The sequence below is a fragment of the Antechinus flavipes genome, chromosome 2 (assembly GCF_016432865.1).
Source record: "Antechinus flavipes isolate AdamAnt ecotype Samford, QLD, Australia chromosome 2, AdamAnt_v2, whole genome shotgun sequence".
Classification (NCBI taxonomy): domain Eukaryota; kingdom Metazoa; phylum Chordata; class Mammalia; order Dasyuromorphia; family Dasyuridae; genus Antechinus; species Antechinus flavipes.
This window is the reverse complement of record NC_067399.1, coordinates 386608009-386632695: the sequence shown is the minus strand read 5'-3', so window position 1 is coordinate 386632695 and position 24687 is coordinate 386608009. Positions and strand designations below refer to the sequence as shown.

Genomic DNA, 24687 nt, shown 5'->3' with positions numbered 1-24687 from the left:
GAAATTGCAATGTTTTATCCCTCTTAAGGGTTGGGATTTACTTTTCTGATTCTCAGGTATCCCCTCCTATCTTGTATTCTTCTCACCTTCCCACACATCCTTCCTCCCTGCTCCCCTCCCCCCCGCCTCCCCCAACTCATGTGTAATAACTGCGGTGTGTTTCATCTGTTAGAAATCTGACGTTCTGTTTCTGGTCAATGTGTTTATAGGTTGGAAGGAATACAGTTGCTTTCTTGAATGTTATGCCTTTTTTTTTTTTTTTTTTAAAGGAATGCTCAGAAAGAGGATCGGACTCCAATGCTTGAGGAGTACAGGGAGTATAAGAAAATTAAAGCCAAACTTAGGCTTCTTGAAGTTCTTATCAGCAAACAAGATTCTTCAAAATCCATATAAAAACGCTCCTTCAAAACATCATAAAAACCAGTTGTATTCCCTGAAGCTACCATCGTGTGTACTGGCTGATGCTTGAGTTCATTTTTTGTCATGTGCTATTCAGAGAATTTCATGTGAACTTTATTGTGGTGCCACTACAAAAATATGATTGAAGGGCAAGTAGGCCTCTTTTAGGGAGCAAATAAAATGTTCCAAATTAACAGGAAGCTATTCTCTCTACCTTTAGCAAACATACAATTTCCTTCAGTGTTTTGTATTACAGATAAATCCTTTTCCCAAAAGACTATAGAATTTTATCTTTTCAACTTTAAAGAACTTTGGAAATTTACAAGCTTTTTGTTATTACCAACTTCTTTTTGCATTACTGAAGAAAATTTAAGATGTAGATCTTCACACCACACTGAACTACTCTAGTTGCCTTTTTCTTACAGAAAAATTGAGAGAAAAACATAAAAACGCATACATATGCAACTGTATTCTGTGTTTTCCTGGAAAACCAAAATCAAACTGAAATTCCTTTCTGAGTCCTGCTGTGGAACAGCTTTCTGTTTAAATCCCACAAAGACATATGTCACACAGGTAGTATGATATCAATCCCTGGATTTTTTTTTTTTAAATTCCCCAAGTCAGTGGTCACAGCTCCTGGACGAAGAAAGCAATGGACAGACCAGAAAGTGACCTTCCTTCATGTAATTTTAAAACACAGAAAACAACATGGAAAACTGATTCATTATCACATGCTGCCTACAGGACTTGAGTTAACTGTTCATTTTCTTGGTTATTGTTTAATAACTGGTGGTGACATGATTTGCCTTCCCCAACTGATAATGTAAGAAGCTTATTACCCATGTCAGCATGTGGGAAATCTGATGGTGCTTAGACTTGTATAGTGCCAGCAGATGCAAACTGGCCTAAATCAGTAAAAATGATTGTTGTTGCTGAAGTAAATCTGTTTTTAACAAGGGCTAATATTACTGCATTTTATATGCACCTTAGGATGGATTGGTGGGTTGTGTAAGTCTTAAAAATTAAAAGAAAAAATACTACAATAATCCAATATCTTTCTTTTCCTCCCTCACACCCTCCCCAAAATTAATTTCTGTTATCACATTGTATATGTGTGATATATCTAGGAAACAGAAAGCAGTGGTGTACCCTTGTAATGTAAGCAGATGGCTTTTTTCTTTCTGTGCATGATTCAGCTTTAAAAAAAATGTCCTTGATGCCATTCTGGTAATCATTTTCACTATGTTGGATGATTATATTTGCTTGCTTGTGCTATGATACAGCAATCATTAAAAAGATTCAGGTCAGGCAAAATGTAAGTGTTCATTTTTAACTGGTGCTTTTCAGTATGGGTAAGTGTATCAGTTTGACTAGTGCTATGTTTTGCATGCAGTGACTTTACATGCATGTTTTCTGACAAGTTAATATTAACACATTTCTTCATCAAAGACCAAAAACTTTTTTTTTGGGGGGGGGGAGGGGGTGTAACATCATTAGAAGCTGTGGGAAGCATGAACTTCATAGACTTGGAAGGACTTTTATATAAACACAGGGTTGAAAATAGGATTTATAGTATTTCAGAGTTCATCTGTGTGTGCAATGCCTCTTGTTTTTGGAATTGAATAGTGGACATAGAGTTTGAGAATCTGAAAAAAAAAAAGCACTAAAACTAGCCATGTTCTGATGGTTTCCCTTTACATATAGCAAGGCTAGTCATAAAGTACCTAGAGAAATGAAATTTAAAAACTAAAACCAGGACCATATAACACTTTGATTTGAATCCATTGTGCAATGTACATTTCAGTTTTTTTCCTATCAGTCTGCAAACACGGGTGTATCCAAACATTGAAACTAATGTGTACTGTATATTGTTGTACATGAATGTTTGTTTTATATGCCACATGCAAAATGTCAATATGCACTATTTAAATGTTTTAAATAATATATTCCTCCTTTATAATGCTAAAAACTATATGATTCCAATATTTTTATAAGTGAGTGATCTGACTGGTTCATTTTAGAATTAACAGCTGCTTCATGTTTGTTGTACAGAGTGTTTGGCTGTTCAGTTTAGTAGATAAGCATGGCAACAGTTATGCTCTTAAGTGTTGTGTTCCATCCTTGTTGGGCAGTAAGTGGTAGAACTAGGCATTTTGTGATAAGAGTTTTACTTTGGTACAAGTAAAAACCATATATCTATATACCAGCAATATATAGATATATATTCATATTATATATATTTATATGTCCACTAGATATAATTACGTTGCTATATCTGGCACTTCACTGTATAGATTTTTGTAATAAAAAATACCTTAACCTTTATTGTCCCAAGTCATTGTAATGACTTCCTATTTTTCCAACAGGTATTAAAAAAAATGGCAGCCCCTGGAAATTCCTTTGGCATATAATGTCCTCAGACATGAAGTTCTGAGTCAGTTTATTCTTGATTGAATAAACCAGATCTGAAACCCAATGGCAGTAAGATTGTTGCCTTTAAGCAATATGGGGTTGATGGCAACAGGTGTGGAAAGGAAAAAAAAACCCACTTTTTCTGTATTTCCTGGAAGAAGGTTTACATTTTTTGTTTTTTAGAAATAGAATTTGACTTGGAAGATCGAAAGAACTTTTTAATCTACCAAAGAAAGTTTTAATGGTTGTAGAATTGCCTTTCATTGGAGATTTTAGACTAGATACTATTTAATAGCTTAGCTATTATTAGCTATTTTTAGCTTATAAAAATGATAACTTGAAAGTGGTAACTAGTTGTAGTATGTAAAAATTCAGAGTTTAGATTTATGCCTTTGAAAAAATAACTGCAGTATAGTCGGGTCCTACCATTTGTTGGTGATTGTTTTGGGAGAGTCAGCCATAGGCTATCTGTGTGGTTTGTCACAAAATTCTGGGTTGGGAGTAGAAGCTTTCTGATGACTTCAGAAATGCCAGACTGCTACTTTACTGCTACTTTACACTTAACAAATGAGCACAATTTTGTTAAGTGCAGTCTCATTGTGACCCATGTTTTGTGACTCTGAGAGACTGTTGTCATTTATGCACAAAATTTAATTTTTTAAAAATTTTGTGGTAAACCACTTTCAACTTTAAAATTTTAAACTTTAATGTAGTCTACCAAACAAGTATCAAGAGCCAAGAGAAAACAAGAACTTTGAGAAACTCTCATTTGGCCAAATGAATTTCTAGGTTTGGGAGAATTTGTGAAATTTGTAGTTCATATTGTTCAACTTTTTTTTACTAATTTTTCCCAAATTAATTTGGCCATAGGATCTTGGCTTGGAGGGGGCATTTAGAAACCCATTTTCAGGATTCAAAGAATGCTAATTAAAATGAAGGAATAAATGGGCTATCTTACAGACTAGTTGTGGGGACAGGAAGCAGAGTGATTTGGAGTAGTCAGATTTGCTTTTCAAACAATCACACGTATCATTTATGTATAAACATTTTAATATTTTTGGAGAAATAACATTCAGATGTTCTCAAACTATTCACATTGCTGTGTAGAACAAGCTGCTTTATAAACTTGTGTTTGCCTGAAGAATCATCAATTTGTAAAATGTGGCTGAGACACTTGCATATGAAGTATTTGGTTGCTTTCTATAGTCTTAAGCATTAAGAAGTAAAGATATAAAATCAGTGACTTAAGAAATACTGATAAATGATATTCTGAAAAAGGAATAAAATTGGCTCTTCATGACTAGGGCTTAAACTTCCTGGCCTTTTTTACTCAGCTTTTTATAACCCTCTCTTTATAATACCTTTAAAAATAATAAAATGCTTTATAACATGGAGAATAACATAACTTTTAATTCTAGAATTATCCCCTTCCATAACTTTTGATTTAAGAATTATCCCCTTCTTACAGATGAGGAAATTTGAATCTGAGAGACATTGAAATTTTAGTCTGAGACACATTAAGTGACTTGCCCAGAGTCATTAAAGCTTATACTTGAAACAAAGATTCAATACCCAAGATCTTCCAAGAGCTCTATAACTTGGCCACAACGATACTTGCCCTAAGATTTAGAAATGATTGTCCTAAACCCATTTAGGGTTTAGGAATGTTACTGAATAAGCTAATTATAGAACAAGGACTTCAATAGTCATACTATTAGATTTTTAGCATACTATTAGATTTTTAGTAAACTTCTTTAAACAATTTAGATTGAAGAGGATTAAAGGTGGTAATACAGTAAAAAGTGGTGGAGAAGAAAGCTAATGTAATGGCACAGTATGATCTCACCTTTGCACATCTCTCATGTTTTAGAAGTAGAAATTCTTTTCATCACTCTGTTTAATTTTGTACTGACATAGTGCAATTCCTTCTCTAGTTCTACTGCAAATAAAAAGAGTCTAAAATAGAATTTTAAAGAGAGTATATAGTGAGGTGACTTACTATCATTACTATAAGAAAACCCATACCTGACAGAAGAAAACCTCTTTGGAAGAAAAGAATATTGGCCCCCAAATAACTTTCACAGTCTTAACGCTGTACTCCCACAGTCTTAACGCTGTACTACCTAAAGTAGAACAACTGAGTTCTAGAAGTTCCTAAATTACTATCTAAAGTGTTATCTTAAGGTTCCTTCTAATATCACCCATTTAAAAGTCATGCTCTAGTGCTAGGCAGAAGTTAGATTTAGGAAATTAGATTTTCTAGTGTCTCAGCCTATATCTGTAGGCTGTATGTATGATGACACTGGCTTACATCACCCTATATGTATGATGACACTTCTTGAGATGATTAAAATTCCAAAAAAGCTAAAGGATTAGAGATTTGATCATAAACTTTGACTGGCTTAGTTTATAGAAGGGACTATTCATGAGTGTAAAATATATAAATGGCACCTTTAAGGACTTAAAAATACAGTTAGGAATTATGGTAAAATATCAATAGAATTAGGATTACATTAATGCCTAATTCTTTTAAAGAAAACTAGGGATCCCAGCCTTCTCATTGCCAAAATATCTTAATGCCACAATTTAATATTTTCTGAAATTATATCAAGTATAAGAGCTTACTCTCGAAATTCTTGTTGTGTGACAGGCCGATAAGCATCTGGAATTTCTGAAGAATAATACTTTTCTTCAAGCCTTTCTTTCCATCTTTTCATCTGGTTTGCCCTTTCAATTTCCTTGTCAAGTTAAAGAAGAAAATTATTATACTTTTATACATAAAACCAGCTTTTTCCTATCTCTGGCATGAATGTTAGTTGAGGTAATTCTGCTTAGAGGGCATCTAGAAACCAAATTTTAAGATAGGACAGAGACATTGATAATAATTTTTTTTCCATAGTAGCTTAAATTTTTTTCAAACAGGTTTTTTTTCTATTCAATTATACAACTATCATAAATTGTTTATGAAAAATGAATCCTACTTTTTCATCAAAGTCTCTTCTGGGCTGGAAAGTTGTGTCTTTCTCTTTTCTATCATTAATACAAAATGGAGAAATAAAAGGTCAAATAATATCAAATCATATAACCACTTAGAAAAGTAGGATAATAATCTTACTGGTAGTAAGAGATAGTTGTTACACTTAAATATATTATTTAGGAAATGATGAGGTTTAGGTGTTTTGTGGACTAATAACCATTTGAAGTATCATTAAAAGTAATTTGATACATATACTTAATATCCCATTACCAGAAATCTTTAGCTATAGAGCTTGGTAGGGAGGGAAAGCATTTTAGTATGTGCAAATGGGTAAGTTGCTAAAAAGAAAGCGTCAGGATTTGGAAAACAGTTTGTTTTTTTTACAGTGTTACATTCCATTCCTTTTGTCCCTAGTCCTAAGTAGTTAGAAATATAAGGGATTCTATACTTATATACATGTATATATTACGTGCTTATATACCAGGAAAAATGTATTGAACATTGTGGATAAAAATGGGGAAAAAAATCACCTACAAGAAACTACATTCCAAAGAGGGAGATATATATATACACATGTATTGTGTGTGTGTAAGTTTTCAGAATTTTGGGATACTTCTTAAAACAGACATTTGGCAGTATAGCCCTGTAGTTTGGAATCCTTGATCCTAAGCTTTTATGTCATTTATACTAGCAATCAAAAGCTTGTCCATACACACACACACACAACTAAAAAATTGTCATTAAGGTGACAGTGGATAGAGGACTAGGCGATAGAGGACTAGGTCTGCTGTCAGGAGTACTTGAATTCTCATTTATTAGCTGTATGTCCTTGGACAAGTAACTTAATACTTTGCCTCAGTTTTCTTATCTATAAAATGAGCTGGGGGAAGGAAATGGCCAAACATTCTAGTATTTGTCAAGAGAACCCCAATGGAATTATGAATCAATTAAACAATAACTTAAAAGTTTAACATTAAAATAATATCTAAATATGAAGAATCTTACACTTTATTTTTTCCTTCTGTTTGGGGTTTCTTTAATTTTAATTTCTCCATGGTCCTGGTATAGCTCTGAACATAAAGAGAAATTGATACTAAAAAAAAAATCAAAGTGACAGTTGTAATAGGATTAAATAAAAAGAAAATAGGGAAGTACAGCCATATACCAAGGTATCATTTTATCTAGTAATATTCCCTGTCTTCTGCTTTTTATCTCTGTAGCAAAATAATGAGAGTTGTAATTGAAATAATGAAGATTGAGAGTATAAATCTACCTTGTACATTTTTTTTTAAATTTAATGATCATAATGTGATGTTAAACAATTTTAAGGTTGTACTGTGGAATTTAAATCATGTCCCTACCATGATTAGAGAAGTTCCTCACCAAAAAAAAAAAAAAAAAAAATCTGGCATAGTTCAATACTGAGCTGTATTGTAAATGTGGTATCTAATAACTAGCATTTAGATAATCTAATGACTATCATATCTCCCTATTGACTATCTCCCTATTATCTAATGCTAGAAAATTGAGGCCAGGCATCTTCTAGGTAGGGTCATCTTCATTCTGCAATCCAATATCAACAGTTGTATTTCTCAGCATTGTTAATAACTGTATCAATATTGTACCCATGTTACAATTGATAAAGCATATCTGATGCAAGAAAAATAGAGAAAAAAGAGACTTAAGATTTCTTCATTCATTGACCCACCCTGATTGCTTGCTTGCCTATTACAAATTACTTTGTGTCTCTCTGATGCAAGAAAAATACAGAAGTTAAGATTTTTTCTTTCACTGATCCACTTTGACTGTTTATCCACTACAAATTACTATGAATTTTGTGTCCCTGTGAGAATTAAGCAAATTTCACTTTACTAAGTTTAGTGAAATAGCATAAACATTATAAGGGAATAGAAAAAGACAAATTAGTAATATTTGTATCCTATGGTTTTACTAAAAGCTAATTTTACTTACTGCTTTGATTTGATTCGCTAATTCAGATTCTGGGCTCCTACCAATGGAATAGTCAGCTTTCACTTCAGAATAAGCATCATTAATAATTGCCAGGAACATGTTCTGTGGAGAAGTATTCCAAGAAATTAATTTGGTCAGTTTTTATCTGAGTGAGCTCGACAAGTGCTAATTTTAGTGTTGAAAGAATAACCCCAAAGTTTCTTAGTAACTAATTCTAAAGTGCACTGAATGGTAAAAAGAGAAGTCTGTTGTTAAATGAAGAGTGTTTTTTCAATAGCTGTCATTAATGTGCTTGGTGTAAGTCTCACTGAAATGGATGCTTTTTGGCACATTTGGAAATGCTATCCTCTCTAGAGGTGTTCGGGGGTTAATCTTAAGAGATTTCTAAGACCTTTGTTCTTGCATTTTGATTCTTTAGGCCCTTGATTATTTGGAGTTTGTCTTTTTTTATCTGCTAACTTGTATTAGTCATAAGGTCTCTCACAAAAGCCACAATACTGTGAGACATTTCTACAGTTTAATGACATTGGAATCCAATAGATTCTCCTTATGAGAGATTTATTGCATTTTTAAAATTAAGGTTGCCATAATTTTGGGGTTAGCATTCTTACCAGCAAGACAAAGAATACAAAGAAGATGAAAGTGATGAAGTAAGTAGGTCCCAGCACCTGATTAGCCTTCTCGATGTTGGCAAAATTAAAATCTCCCAGAACAATTCGAAACTGTGTAAATCTTAAAAAGAAAAACATGAGGGGAAAAAAAGGAATCTGAAGTATTTAATAGGAAGGAAAAGTGTGGGGATATGGGAAATTGCTGCCATCTCAAAATTTTCTAGTTGCACAAAGTAATATAAAGGGAATCTTAAGGAATTGGATCCCAAAGCCTGTTAACTTACTGATCTGGAGGGATAGGGGAGAAAATCAGGGGTAGAGCATGGCTGAAAGGGTGACCATAAAACGAGGCTAACTGGCTGTAGAAATATGGTCCTGGAACTGGAACTTAGAAGCTTGGGACCTGGAGAAATTTTATATGCTCAAGGTGTCAATGACAACATTCCCCACCATTCATCCCCTTCTAAAGACTGAAAGCCTTACACTAGTGGGGTTTTCTAACACTCCAGGTTCTATAACAGTCTTGCTGTGTTTCTGGATCTTTTTTTTTTTTTTTTTTTTTTTGCTTTCCTTGGAATGATGTGTGCATTTTTTCTTTTACCTTTTCTAGAACTTTGTTAAAATGAGCATTACATATATTTTACTATTTTCTTCCTTGTAGATATAAGTGCTTTGTATTGAAATAAGGCCAGAAAGTGACTACATACAGGTTACTTTCTTTAGAAATGCCAAAATAATCTTTATGCCCATTCCATAGACAGAGGTACAGAGAAGTTTTTCCATTTGTAGCACTTAGCACTTGGCATATAACAATAGATGCCTTTTCATTTATTCATTCCTTCATTCATACTTAGCAAGATTATAGTGGATCTGAAGTTAGAAATTCCTACTTGAATCCCCATTTTCTATTTACTGTTAAATATGTGTAGATAGACTTAGAGAAAGTTTTCCTTTAAGTTTATTGTAAAGAACTTATTGAAGATTTGCATTTGTATTTACCAAATTTCCTAATGAAAATAAATATGTAATAAATGAAATAATATATCCTAGTTACATATAAATTTAATGTAATGGAGAAATGCAGGAGGTTTTTCTGTGGTATTCAATTTCTTTGTCAGTTAACAAAGAGGAAAAAAATTTATCTCCTTGTCAAAAGTTAAGAGATGCATAAAAATAAACTACCTCATTAGAAGATTTGAAGTAATTAGAAGAACATTGTAGAGTTCCCTGGAATTTATAAAAGTAAAATATTCGTCGTATATTTAGAGTCTAAAGATTTATTTAGCATCTGTTATATGCTAGACATTGAATTATTATCTTTGACAAAATAATCCATTTTTAAGACTCTTAATTTACAAAATGGGGAGAGATGCTGAGCTAGATAAATCAGAGAATGAGAAAAATAGCCCTCAAAACAAAAAGGTTTTCCTCTTTAGCCTAGAAGGGCAGAAGACTTAAACATATACCCCAAAGGCAAAAGGAAATAATTAAGTATATGTTTTAGGACAGAGGGACATCATGGCTTTATTTTTTCCTAAAGTCTCAAATGAAAGTGAAATAAAACTCTTACTAAGGATGAAATAATTGAGTAGATGAAATAATTGAAATGAGGGCTGGATTGATAATCCAGGAATTAACCTGAGGAATTAAAACAGCAACTCTCCCTCTTCTCTAGAGCTCTGGTTTATCCAGACTTTTATAACATCTCTTCCTAAAGGGGAATGGTAAAAATAGAATATAACTGCATATGATGGAATGGCCCTAGACCAAATCTAATCTAATACAGAATCCCAAAGAGTATATGTAATTTGTCCCAAGTGTTAAGATTTAGATCTGTTGCCTAGCTCCCAGTCTAGTACTTTTTCTACTACATCAAACTACTACTACTACAGGCATACTCTGCCTAACAATAGTAATTGATCCTATGAAAGTATTTAACAAAACCTTATTTATATAAAGAGCCAGAACAGCATAAGGACAGAGTTAAATAGTGCAGCTATGTCTTAATGACATTATTGTAAAAGTATCATTTGGGGGCATTATTAAATGGAAGTATGCTTGTAATTCAATAAAAGAAAATGGGATAAAGTTATTCAAGATTTCTATAAGGAACCCATTCCAATTTTATTCAGTAATTTTTAAGGGGATTCGAAGAGTTGGGTGGATGGTATAGTCCCAATAGTTCATTTTATCTGGTTTTAAGCTGATACGACTAAACAATAAACAATTTACTGAAAAAAATTGTGTATGAATCAGTTTTTAAAAAAATATATTGGATCCAATTTTAAGGATTAAAGCAAACTTGCTAATTAATAAAACCTAATACTTTTGTATGGATTTCAGTTCATTGAGCATTTACTAAGATACTGTACTTGGTCATCATGGGAATGCAAGGCTTTTTAAAATTAAGGATTTCATTTTTATCTCTGGCAAGATATTGGGAACAATGATAAGGAGTTGACATTCTGCTAGAGGGCATGCCACATTTACATAAATACAAAATAATTTGAGGAATTGGATCCCTAAGGACTAGTAAGATCATAAGAGATGGCATATGAGCTAAGCTTCTAAGGAAGTTGTGTAGGGATTATGTCTATGCTCAGGGAACAATTTAATTTGTGCAAATGCAGAAAATTGTAAAACTGAGGGAAGAGGCCATTGACCAATTTGCCTAGAATATAAGGCCTTTATATTTCATTGCTTTTAAAGGAATGCACATTTAACATCTGAGTTGGATATTTAAAGTTGGTATATAAGTACAAACTCAAAATGAGCAGGGGGTAAGAATTCCAAAAAATAAGAAGGACTTTTAAGGAAAGCTGCTCCCTGAGTTAAGTTGCCATAGAAACTGACAATTTTATTCATTTTGCAAAAATACTAGGCTAGATATTGGGAAAGAAAATTTGATAATCCTTCCCTCCTGGAATTGTTTCCTAACTTTTAATCCTAAAATTAGACAACCTGGAATCATAAAACCTGGGCTTCATTCTTTGGTCTGAGGATCATAGTCTCATATCTTTTTATAGAGTAGTTATGAGAAAGTTAAAAAGTAAACTTTACTCTGTTACAGAAATAGGTATCTGTCAATTTTGAAAACAATTTGACATGTTTGATCTAAAAATTTTGGGAATAGTACTATATGTCCTGGGATCCTGCATATTTTTATGCTGTTTCTGACTTCAGCAACTATTTAGCTAGACATAAGTTGTAAAACTAAAGCACAACTACCACCCACAAAACAAAAAAGTTTTTAGGCCTTTGTACCCTCCCAGAATTAATAAATTTAGAATTTATATTTACTCTATTGAAAAGAGCTTACATAGAATTTTGAAAAGTGGAAAAGTCATCAACCTGTGATCCAAAAACAAGATACCCTAACTGGGCATAAGCAAAGAATATTATGAAAAACATGAAGGCAAATCCTATAATATCTTTGATACAGCGGGAGAGAGTTGTTGACAGCTGCGACATTGTCTTATTAAAGCTTATGAATTTGAATATCTGAAAAAGAAAAGAATAGTTTGGAGTGGGAGAGAGAGCACCAAAGAATATAACTTCTATAAAAAAGTAAATTAGTTCTATAAGAAATCTTTATTTAAATAGATGTGCTTAAGGGAAGCTACAAGAGACCAAAGGACTTGCTAGTAATTCCCTAGCAGAATGCAGTTAATGGATGCCTTAGTGACATTTCATATTTGCAGTATACTGTGTTACCCTCTAGGTCTATAAATTCCTTGAGGAGACAGGTCTGTATTTTGTTTCTTTTTTATCTCCTCATGATACTTTGTCTACTACTCAGCAGTACATTTTCTTTCAACAAACTGGTGCTTATCCTGGCAACAAAGATCAAGGTCTTTGGTAAGATATAAAGAAAACTTTGAAGGAATAAAAGTTTTGTTTCTTTGAAAAAGTTTACAAAATTTGACCAAAAGCATGACTTTCTTAGTGAAAAATAATTTTAAAATAAGTTGTCAACATTGTTAGAAACAGCATTAAAAGAGGTGTTGTTGGTTTTAAGGGCTGGCTGCTATGCAAATAATAGAGTAGGTAACTTTTAGATCATTTTAAACAAATACTTTAGGAATATTAAATTTCTGCATAAGAGACTTCGTGAAAAGGTTAATTTTCCTGCTTTTCATCCTTTAAAAACCACAATAATGCTAGGGAAATTTTAAACTCAAGAAAGACAACTAGCTTAGAATCATGTCTTTTCAAAAATGATGCCTGGTTTTCAAAAACTATTTGTCTTTGAAGGACTTTTCTTCCATTAATACATAGTCTACATATTTCCTTTCTAGTTCTACCTGACACAACATATTATTGTTCTAGGATGCTTAAGTTCTACTCATGAGTAACCAGAGGAAGAGATGGATGAGAGAATCTATTTGTCTGTTAGGTGGAAGAAACATGTGTTTAATTTCTTCCTTCCCTGTCCTTCAGGCAAGCCAAGCTATTTTGGTGGTATTAGGTTATTTGATTTGGAGAGAGAAAGAAATAAAGGAATCTGATGTGGGAAGAGCAAAGACAACTGGCTATAAGTGCTTTTATTGAAGTAAACTGACTCTAAAAAGTAATGTACTCAATTACTGGTTGACATAGAAACTATAAAATTTTAGAGCTTGGAGATAGTCTTAAAGTGAAACCTATATCACACCTCCAGGTTCCTGACAATGAACTGTCCACTATACCACATGAGGGAGCTTCAGACATTCTACTGACACTAATTTTTTTTAATCCTCTGACTTCCAGAAAGAATAGAAGCAGACATTTTTTTTAGATGAAAAGAAAAAAGAAATTTGTTCTAATTTTGGATATAAATTAGAGGCCAACCCGCCTCTAACATAAGAATTTAGTTATCTTTAGGACTTTTTCATTAAACTATAATTGTATTATTTAGTGATGCTTTAAAAATGATTGGAATATAACTAGAATACCTTAATCCATGCAAAGAAGATATTAATAGCAACCATATCATTGTAACGAATCTGCCAATATGCTAGAAAATAGAAGTCTGGATATTCCTGAGTTTTTTCTAGTAGCTGTCCAAGTAAATGGTATGCTTGTGATGTACGGAATATATTGACTGAAATTGCCAAAAGGGACAACTAGAGAAAAAGATAAAAATAATTAGATGAGAATCTTCAACTCCAAATCCATTTTACGAATGAATTCTAGAAATATCTATAAATATAACAATGGCTCAAACATAATTTAAAAGGGGAAGAGAATGAGAGGAAGTTGTTTAACACTTTTTCCCTTTGAAAAAAGGGACCCTTCCTCCACCCCAAGAATAGTAGTATTAGTAATACCTTAGACTCCACAATCACCCAGATCTCTATGAGCTTTGAAACCTGAAATACTCTTAATCATAATCTTCCAGGTTTCCCTTCTGCCTTACTACTTCTAAGCCTATTCTTTGTCCTCATAGATATTTCCAGGTCTTTGATCCCTCTACCAGTCTTATTACTTTTACCCTAATCGTATCTTATTCCTTTCATGATATTGAGCCTTTAGCTTTAACCAATTCAACTATTCATCATTTTGGCCTTTGAATCCCTTGCCCGCTAGTTATTGTGTAGCCTTTGTTAATCTTTAACCTTAGGGTTACACTATTCACTTTGTCATTTTCTTCTGCCAAACTTCAGACTGGTGGGGAAAGTGACATAACCACGTTATGGGTCTACTAAAAACTTCTGAACTGGTCCATCATTGCTATATGGAAATTCTTTATCATGTTTCAAACCTCAAATTTCCATTGGTCTTATACTCTTGTCTCCTAATTAATTACTGTGAAAGTCATAAAGTCTTTTCTTCCTAAGTCCTCATCTCAAAATTCTACATCTGTCTTCTCATTCTCTTATTTTTTTTTCTCTCAAGGCTAACTCCTGTCTACTTGAATCCTGGATCATATTCTCATATTTCCTTTGGGAGCTTACCACTTCAACCATTCTTTCTTTTGCCTCTTAAAACATTCTCTTACACATGTATATGTTCATGATACACATTTGAATTTATGTACTATATATGTTAGCACACTTATTAGGTTATTAAAGCTTTGTATATATATGTATACATACTGATATATGTAAGGATGATCTGAAAGCCATTCTTTAAAAACCATAACAAGGATTTTATATTTAATAATGGAGGTGATGGGAGTCACTGAAATTACTGAATTGGAGGGAAAAAGGAGATAGTCAAACCTTTGATTTAGGAAAATCAATTTGACAGTTGAGTAGAGACTGAATGTAATAAAAACTTGAAGTGGGAGACTAACCAGCAAACTATTGCAGTAGTCCAGGTATGAATTGATAAAGGCTTGCTCCAGAGTAGTGGTAGTTTCTGAGGAGAGAAGAGCCTGGATGTAGAAGGTTTTATGAAGGCAGCATCTGGAGGACTTAGTGACAGATTAGTTATGGAGGTTGGGTAAGAGTGAGGAGTTGGGTGAAACCTAGGTTATGAGGCTGGGTAAATGGGAAGATGGTAATGCCCTCAACAATAGGGAAATTAAAATGAAGGGAAGGTTTTGAAAGATAATGATTTTGTACATATTAAGTTTGAAATGTCTAATGGATATCCAGTTCAAGATGGATAATGGGAGATGCAATATTGGGAGTGATGACATAAATTAGGGCTAGAAGGATGGGAGAAATACTTCAGGATTTGAAAGTCAAAAGTTGTTCCAACTTTTTTTTTAAAGGGGAAGAAAATGGATTTTGCACCCTAAAGGCTAGCAAGGTTGAATTCTGTTCCTGTCAATATTGTAAAACACATTAATAATGGGATGTTTAGCAAGCCTTAAAATAAGGAAGCAATTATGAAGAACCAACATGGCTTCAAGTAATGCCCTAACTTCATTTTCTTTTTTGATAGGGCTACTAGATTGGTAGATCAAGGGAATGCTGTGTTATAGTTTACGTTGATTTTTAGCAAATCATCTGATGTTTTATGATATTCTTGTGGAAAAGATAAAATGTGGGTTAGATCTTCAACGTACTCATTTTCCATGACCTACTCCTTTATTCCACTTTAGTTATAGTCATACCCTTCATTTTGCCATCACCTACAAACTCAATTTTGTTAAATTAGAGTCATTCAGAGTCATTAGTTGGCATAGGACCTGTTAGAGCTTGGATTTCTTTTCACAGCTTTCAAGAACTCAGGACCACTTCTATGTCATGATGTAATATCTGAATAGTAAGACTTTAGTGCAACTGGAATTTTATTATATAAGGAAGAAATGTTTTTTGAAAAGGGGGTCCTTGTGCTTTAAAAGGCAGATCTCCACAATAATTCCTTTTACCATAAATCCTGCTGTGCACTGGGGAAAGACAAATTGTTCTCTTTAGGTGGTAGTACAAGAAGTTGTATTATACATATACTCAGTAACATTTTGTTTAAGTTGATGAATTTCCTTCTTATTTAAATAATAGCAGAAGAGACAAACTCATTTCCCATCTTTCCCATTACTTAGATGCAAATGACCAACTTCATATGTAGTTTCAATACTCACCAACAAAAGCAGCAACTCTAACAAGTTCCAAAAACTCTTGAAATAGGTGTATTTATATTCTTTCATTTTTTTAATTTCTTGGACGATAAAGTTAATAATGAAAATACAAAATATGATTTCACAGGAAGCAATAAAGTAGTCAAAGTAAGTAACATATCTGAGTAGCTTCACAGAGTAAAAATTCCACGAAGTGAGTACACCTCCAGTTGCAGGGAATTCTGCTACTAATCTGCAAAATTGTGTTTTGGAAAAGTAATTGTGGCTTCTAAGTATTGTATATCACTTTCAGAATATAATTCATTATTAGTGAAATATCCAGTGAATGAAGATAACTTATTTTTAATAATAAACTAGATTAGTTGAAAGAATTCTGGATTTGAAACCAGAATATCTGGGTTCAAATTCTGGCTTTTCCTGTTATTACCAGTATGGCCTAAGGCAAAGTCACCTCACCTGTCTGTCTGTTTGGGCCCTCAGCTTCTTACTCTTTAAAATAAGATGGTTGGACTAAATGATTAAATGGAAAGTTCCTTTCCACTTCCAAATTTGTGATTTTTGTAAATATTTGTTTCTGGAAATACTGAAAGATTGAATTTTAAGTTTTACAGGGAATTTGTATATATGTATACATACATATATATCTTCTAATTTAATAAATACTGAGCATCTACTGTGTGAAACAATATGGTAGATATTGTTTAGGTATTCAAAGACCAAGACCATAATCCTTTCTTCAAAGAACTTACATAGTGCCATTAGATTGTAAGCTCCTTGAGGGCAGGGACTATCTTTTGCCTCTTTTTGTTCCCTGGTATTTTGCGCAGTGTCTGGCACATAGTAGATGCAGGAGCTATAAGACAGGAACACAAATAACTAGTGAAATGAGAGAGCTGCAAAATTCTTGGTATGTTTTATTTCTGGCAACTTCTAGATGATCAGTGTTTGTATATGCCTAGACCCTAGATAATCCAAATGTGTAAAATTAGATACTCATATATAACAGGAAAAATTCGTATCCTGTTTAATTCTCAATGGGAATTATTTAAGGTTATAAACTAGCAAATCTCATAGAAAATAACATTAATTTACTTGCTTTTCTAGCATTGGTTCTTTTGGTTTATATTTGTTTTAAATCTAAGATTTGTAGATGTTACTACTGTATAACTCTGAAGACAACTCCAAAAAAGAGTATGAACAGTATTGAAAGGTACAGCACATTAATAAGGAGGGTAAGATTTACTCACCTGATGATGCAAAAAAGGTTTACATTAGCATTATAAATTGAAAAATCAATAAAAATAACTCTGGTCCCTCTAGTGATCCAGCTGTTCAATTTTAGGAAAGTAAACTTCTCTTTGGCTGCAGTCTTTGATATGGGTAAAGTGAACATATATCCTCCATTATCATAAACACCAAAAATTCCCCAATGCCGAAAGGAAAGTGATGAAGAAGGGGAATACTTCCATCTGTTAGAGAGAAGAATGTGATATTATTTATGGTTAGGAGGCCTAATTGAAAAGTTATTACTGTAAAAAAATTATTGGTATATTTCATGTTTACATTTCCTTGATTCCCTCTGTACAATCTTCTAGAGCCATTTTTTATAAGGGATGTTTTTAATAAAGAAAAAGAGAAAAAAAATGCCTGACTCCTGAACTCTGAAAAGGAGTGAGGGATGGTACCTTTTCATATTTCTTCTTGGGCACCGTTTGTTTTGTATAATTTCACAAAATTCAGTTTTGATCACTTTGTGGCTACTCTTCTCACTTAAACTCTTTTATTGTATATAATGTTTTCTGGGTCTATTTTACTTTTTCCTTAGTTCATATATCTTTCAGTACTTCTATATACTCGTCATATCCATACATGTTTTACAGCACAATTATATTCCATTACTTTCATATCCTACAATTTTTTCAGCCACTTTCCAATTGATGGATAACAACTTTGTTTCTAGTTCTTAGTAGCCACAAAAATTGTTACTAAAACTATTTTGATATATGTTAAGCTTTTATCTTTGTCAATGACCTCCTTAGCTGTTTGAGAAAAACAAAAATTTAACAATTAGCCAGATAATAGCCACATAATATTTACTTTAAAATGATTTTTAATAAGGAAGAGCAGATTGAATAATGAATGACTATATTATTTAGAATTAGAGCATTGGTAATAAATAAATTTAATAAAAAACAATAAAAATAAAAATTAACAAAACTTTTACACACCAAACTTTTCATAGAGCCTTAAGGCCAAATCTATTCTTTCCTTTTTGCTAAAAGCTAATTTTGTGGTTGTGTGTTAATCTGAAAAGGAAAAAGAGCTCTTTAACCTCAAGGTACTAACTCAAAAGATGACCTAAATATGCATTTCAAAATATTCTCATCAATAAGATTATGGTATGCAGTCTATCCTTAACAGCAAAATAATTTGCCTAACTCAGCAATCCTTTAGTTCACTTTATCACTTTAATCACTTTATTTATTGTAGATTATTTTTGCTGTCTTTTTGGGGGGGAGGAGTTGGTTCAGATCTTTAATTCCAGTAAAACGGAGTTCCTAGCTAAGTGGTAAAGCAGATAAGAGTATTTAGGAAGATCTGAATTCAAATCTAGCCTGAGACACTTACTACCTTGCTTGGCCTTGGGCAAGTCACTTAACCTCTACTCAGTTCTCCCAACTGTAAAATAAAGATGATAATATCACAAAGCAGGTTGTTATGAGGATCAAATGAAATAATGTTGTAAGCTACTTTTGCATAAAGCTTAGTACACAGTTGTTTTTGAGTTGTATCCAATTCTTTGTGACTCCATTTGAAGTTTTCTTGGCAAAGATGATTTGCCATTTCCCTCTCCACCTCATTTTACAGATGAAGAAACTGAGGCAGACAAAGTTATGTGACTTGCCCAAAGTCACACAGCTTGTTTCTGAAGCTGGATTTGAATTCAGGAAGAAGAGTCTTCCTATTTCCAGGTCTGGTACTCTCTACTACAAACACCACCTAGATGTCCTAGTAGGTAGTAGGCATTTCCCCCAACAGAGGAAAGCAAATCAACAGTTGTTCTGAACCTACGTGTTAAGAAAGTAACTTGGGGTATTGAGTGATTAATTTTTATAGCTGTTGAAGATTACATGTAACCAACTCCCTTAGCTCTAATCTTTCTTCTAAATTTATTTTCAGATTTGTGGCAGTTATTATTTATTCAACATTGATTTAAGTATTGTACTAAGTATGGTGCTTGAATTTTTAACATGGCAATGATGGTACATTGATTACCACTCTCAAGGTGTTTTTGTTTTCTTTAAATAGAAAGTATTAAAAGGCAGCTTTTTTTTTTTTTTGGTAGTAATCACATTTAGTATATACTTTAGAAACAACATAAATTACTTTTGAGAATTTACAAAGGATAATAATATCCACTGTGTGATTTTACAACACTTACTCAGGTACCTGTTTAGGGCCAAAATCAGATCGGTCTTCATTTTCTATAGTATATCTGTCAAAACATTCATCCATGAAAGACTGAAATTTTGGATAGACAATGCATGTGTTGTTTCGGACTTTAAGCTGTCGAATTCGAGGGACTCCTAGAAGTACATTCTCATAGTAGATGCGGCTGCTGTTTTTCAGTTGATACAAAACCTCTGTATTATACCATGAGTCACAGTACAGACCTTCCAAAAGGGGTCCCTCCATAAACTATGCACAGTAAAAAAAAATGTAAATAGTCTTACTGTCAATAACAGTCTGCTCTCCTAACACCACAAAATTACTATGTAAACCTTAAAATTGCTAAAGAAATGTCAATTGCTCTTAGCAAAATGAAATTAAGACTTCTGATTAAGTCAATACTCATTTAATTAACATTTGTTTGATGATCAAAGTACAATTTGGTCCTGGATACATATGTATTAGTGCAGACTATAGCAGGAAACCTGTCTATATCATTTTCCTTATCAAATGACTGGTACTTGTAGTATGGGGCAGTGAAGGAATTGGAGGGCTGAAGCCATCTCTTAAGTTTTAAATACTTTAAGTAAGCAAAGATAGTTATATCTGACTAATAAGTGAAATTACTAAGACTCACATTTTATTTCTTATTGTAGTGAGAATTTTTAATTTTTGATTTCTTTATATTATCTGGGACACTGGACCATTCCTCCTTGCAAATTTTGGTTAACTGAAAATCTATTTACTATTAATATGTGGGATATGAAAATTTATTTAAAACCTTAAACATTTCCTAAATAAGAAACCAAAAGAAGAATCTTAACTGTTGCTGATTCTTTTGCTTCCAGTCAATCTTCCCATTCAGTCAGCCTATTTGCAAACTCTCTAAATGTAGTTCAGTGTGTAATCTGTTTTATTTACCTATAGAGTTTGTTTGATGAATATTTTTTCCTTAGGAAATGCATGATTTTATGACTTTAATTTTTTTTCAAATTTTATGTCATTAAAGGAAGCATTAGGATTGTGAATTTAACTTTTATGGGCTAAGAAGAATATTTAAGATTACAATATGTACAACAATTATTTTTTCTGTTACTAACTTAATTTTGCATATGAGAGGTCTTATCAAAATCCTAACGATCGGTTTTTCTCTGAGACCCATATCTTTGAGCATAGTAATAAAACTTAGGTTTTTACCTCTATAATTTCTGTCGAGATAAATATACTTCAATAGCAGTTACATACTACACAAACTCAGAGAAATTTCTTTCATAATTTTCTTTACCTGGCCCAGACTAGTGACTAGTCTCATTAATGATCTCCATATAGGAATTCTTTCCTATTTCAGGGCATATATATATGCCTTCATGTAGTCAATACATCCTTCTTTTCCAGATAAAGTAAGAATAAAAAGAAAATCAGCATTTTTAAAGGAACCTATTAGGCTAGGAAACTAGTAGTTTTAAAGAAGCTAGGGGAGGTTTCATTTATATAATCCATGATAGTAGGTGATAAGTGATTGGGATGCTGACTTGGTGTCAAGGAAGACCTGAGTTCAAATTTAGCCTCAGACACTAGTTATATGACTCTGGGCAAGTAAATTAACGTTTGCCTCAATTTTCTCAGCTGTAAAATAGGGATAATAACCACATCAGAGTTGTTGTGAGGATCAAATAAGAAAATTATTTGTGAAGTGCTTAGCACAGTGCTGGCACCTAGTAGGTACTATATAAATGTTTCTTCCCTTTCCCCTTCCCTATTGATGGGCAAATGAACCTTACCTTCCAAAACTCAGTTATGGTGCTAACAGATTTAAAGTTAGTTCTGTCTTCCCCAAGTACAGAAGTTTCCAAAAACAGAGTTGCTATAACCTTGTTCAAGTAATACATATTTGTGCTTACCATTCCAAAAGTCACTAGAGAGAAAGAATTAAAAAACAAAAAAGTATTTAAAAATTCAGCTTCCTGTGAAATGATATCCAAGTTTTATGTGGTTAGCCTATTTCAACATTTTATGCTTAATCCAGGTTCAATTTATACCTACTTATACAAAGCCATTTTACTTCCATTAAATCAGGCAAAATATCATATTGTTTTGAAAATAGGGTTCTTCTCTTTCCTCCTCCCCCCCCAAAACTGACTTGAATGAAACCTGTATCTAGCAACTGACTATTTTTCAGAATTTTTTTTGAGTTCTCTAAAAGAATACAGCCTATGTAAACTATGTGGTAAATCTTGACAGGATGTACAAGCTACATAGTCTAAATTGATCATAGTGATTAAAACATTGTTGATGATGCATAAATTCCAGCAAATGCTTTCCAACTATCAGTCTAGCTACTTCATAGAGCTTATTGATCACGTTAAGAATGTAAGCACTTATGCACAAAGCCAATAGTATCTACAAAGTCAGGTAGCCCACCATCTGTAAAATATACACTTTAAAGACATTAATGGTAGTGGATTTGCATTCTTTTATCTTCTGTCTTGTAATCCTTCTTTGTGGCCAAGAGCAGCCATTTTCAGCATTCAAATTGTTCATAAAACAAAGCAAAGCTAGCAAGCATAGCTAAACCCAAGTGCTCAGAACTATTAATATCTTGTAAACATCTGAGTTAGATGATATTAATTTTAACTCACTTCCATATTTATCGAATTAACCCAGTCATAATTAATCCCACTACCTGTCTACTTACATATACATAGGTCTGTTAGAAAAATAAGGTAGATAAGCAGCTCCTGAAGGGTGGATCTAATTTCTAGTTCTTTTTTATAGGTCAGCTTAGATTTCGGTGACACTATAAAGCATAAAACAAAGGTTTTTTTTTTTTCTATAAATAAGAAGCATTAACAAACACCCAACTTATTCCACTACTGACCAAAAAATTCAGCTGATTTTTGATATTTTATTGCTTACAACTGTGAGGTAGTTAACAGTTGTGATAATTTATTCTTCCTGTTGGTGAGAGTTTATGGTTCCATTTTACAGATATAGTAAATGCAAAATTATCTGAGGTCTTTCAGCAAACTGATGCAGATCTTATACTAAAACAAAGATTCAGTTACTGGATTTAAAAGCCTGATCATGACTAGAAATTTTGACAAGTGTCCACTTTGCTGCACTTGCCAAGATAATCTGCTTTTTTGGTCAACTAGTTGTTTTAACGAGTAAAAGGAAAGTTGAATCAGTTTAAGGACAAGATGGACGGCAGCTGGGTACCCTACTATAAAGATGGATGTGATCAAGGTGACCCTGGAACACTTCAGAACCACTTAAGAGTGATAAATAAAAAACTGAGGAGGACAAGAAAAAACTGGAGGGAGTGGTATCAGGAGAGAGGTGCAAAATTATCATTTTGGTGAGTACTGTTTGCAACTCAGCTTTGATCTTTGTTAGCCAAGCCAACTACTGCTTTTTAAAATTTTATCTATCTTGGGAAACAACAAAGGCAAGGTTCAACCCTACGTCTCAGAGAACAGGCTGTTACATCACATTTCTGGAAGGAATAAAGTCACAAGAGCAGGCCCTGATAGGGCGTGGGAGGAAACTCCTGGCTTCCTTCCTGCCCCATCCAAAATCGCACCTAATACAAGCATGTCCTTAATGCTAGTACCTTCCCTTTGCGTATTATCTCCAGTTTATAGCTTGTCTGTACACAGTGGTTTGTAGATCGTATCCTACATTAGTCTGAGCTCCTGGAAGGCAAGGTGTGCTTTCTGCCTTTTAGCATCCCCAGTGCTTAACATAACGCCTTAATAAATGCTTGTTGACTAACTGTCCACAAGACCGGTTCGGTAGGTTTATTACTAAAATGCTAACAGGATTAGGATGGCGGGGAATACGACACCATCTCATTGCAGGATTTTAAGAAATCCGGGTGTCCAAAGCCCCGGTTTTACAGATGTGGAAACTCTGTAAACCTCCAAGAGGATAAAAGACTTGCCCAAAGCCCGTCACTCAGCTGACGTGTGGGAGGCGGGGCCCAGCCTTCTGACCGTCCCAGTCTGGGCTGCCCCTTTCTCACCCCCGGCTTCGAATTGCGGCCTCTGGGCGTTAAAAGATTTCACTTTAGCCATAACAGACTCTGGTGCGAGGGTGTAGATAGAGGTGGTGGTTTCCGGCTCCTTTTAAACCGCCAAGTTTTGGAGCCTGAGAAACCCAAGCCCCGCCCTCCCCGCGGACGGCTTTTCCGCTTCGCGCCGCGCCTGCGCACTTCTTCCGAGTGAGACAGTTCTACCTCTTACTTCCTTGCGCGAGGGGCCCAGAGATGCGCCTTGGCCTCCCGACTATCCCGACCCTAATCCCGGGCGGAAGTGCTCTTGTGCTCTACCTCCCGCCTCGGGTCGCTCTCACCACTTCCCTGAGCAGGAGAGAGGTTTATTCCCTTTCGCTTGGTACCATTCTCATTTCCACATCTCCCTACATCCTTCCTGCCAGTCTGAGAACATAAGTTCAGGCTCCTGCACTTCTTGCCTCGACACATCTGCGCAGAAAGCCTAGGAGCCCGAGTCTTTGCTCCCATAGCCAGCCCGGCACCGCACCCCATTTTTCTTTCTCTTCCCTGCACTGCCACACCTCCGGGCAAAGGGCTGCAGAGCAAGCATATTCCAACCCCGAGGCCTCCTATCGCGCCCTGGCTCCCATCCTCCGCCCCTTTCTGGGGGAACCTGCTCCGGAATGAAAATGTTGGGCCCTTGGAGATGAAAAGACAGGGACCGAAGCAGCGAGAGGTTCTCCAGCGGTTCGCTGGAAAAGTGGAATTTTGGAGGAGGATCTTAAAGAAAGCCATTTTTATGAAACCTTGAAAGGTTGAGGAAAGGTTGTCACACTTAAGGAAGGGTGACAAAGGTTTTTTTAAGATGTAGATTGAAAAAAAAAAATTTGGCCTTGCAGGTTCTAGGATCAAAAGCAACGGGTGAAAGAAAAAAAGGAGATATTAAAATTGGACTACAAATATTACAAAGGGCAAAAAGTCCTGTGTGCACAAAAAGGAGTCTGGAGAAGTTTTGTTTTTGTTTTTTAATTTGTTTGGTCTCATAATCCCTTGTAGATTTCTTATAGATTGGGTCACTGCAAGTTACCTTTGCATGTTAGACTCTACATCTTTGCAGAGGCCGGCTTTCTTTTCTTGGAATTTTTTTTAACATGTCATAAAAGTGAGCCAGACTTGTCAAAAAGTATTTCTTGCAACATATGGGATGAGGACTCTTCTTCATCCCCTCAGAATCATCTGATCCACATCCTAAAAAGTCTGAAATATTTGTTGTTCAGTTATTTCATACCATAAGGGGTTTTCTTGGCAAAGATCTTAGAGTCGTTTGTTATTTCCTTTTCAAGTTCATTTTACAGTTGAGGAA

The 24687-nt window shown here is 34.1% G+C and overlaps 2 protein-coding genes across 3 annotated transcripts in view; one reads left to right on the top strand and one right to left on the bottom strand.

Annotated features, from left to right (window-relative positions):
• FAM13B (family with sequence similarity 13 member B) overlaps positions 1 to 2724 on the top strand; it is a 160427-nt gene extending 157703 nt beyond the window's left edge. For both annotated transcript variants that reach the window (XM_051978467.1, XM_051978466.1), the window contains one exon: positions 270 to 2724. In XM_051978467.1, the coding sequence (XP_051834427.1) occupies positions 270 to 393 (124 nt within the window). In that variant the 3' untranslated portion in view covers positions 394 to 2724. The remainder of the gene's footprint in view (positions 1 to 269) is intronic.
• PKD2L2 (polycystin 2 like 2, transient receptor potential cation channel) lies at positions 1873 to 22926 on the bottom strand. The gene is made up of 13 exons (XM_051973693.1): positions 22914 to 22926; positions 22026 to 22160; positions 21112 to 21245; positions 19323 to 19579; positions 17128 to 17349; positions 15884 to 16112; positions 13305 to 13475; positions 11690 to 11871; positions 8371 to 8491; positions 7760 to 7861; positions 6793 to 6858; positions 5437 to 5549; positions 1873 to 4767 (listed from the first exon to the last, which is right to left on the bottom strand). Exons 1-13 carry the CDS (start codon positions 22924 to 22926, stop codon positions 4671 to 4673), a joined length of 1842 nt encoding a protein of 613 aa, XP_051829653.1. The 3' UTR covers positions 1873 to 4670.
• Positions 22927 to 24687: the final 1761 nt, after the last annotated feature.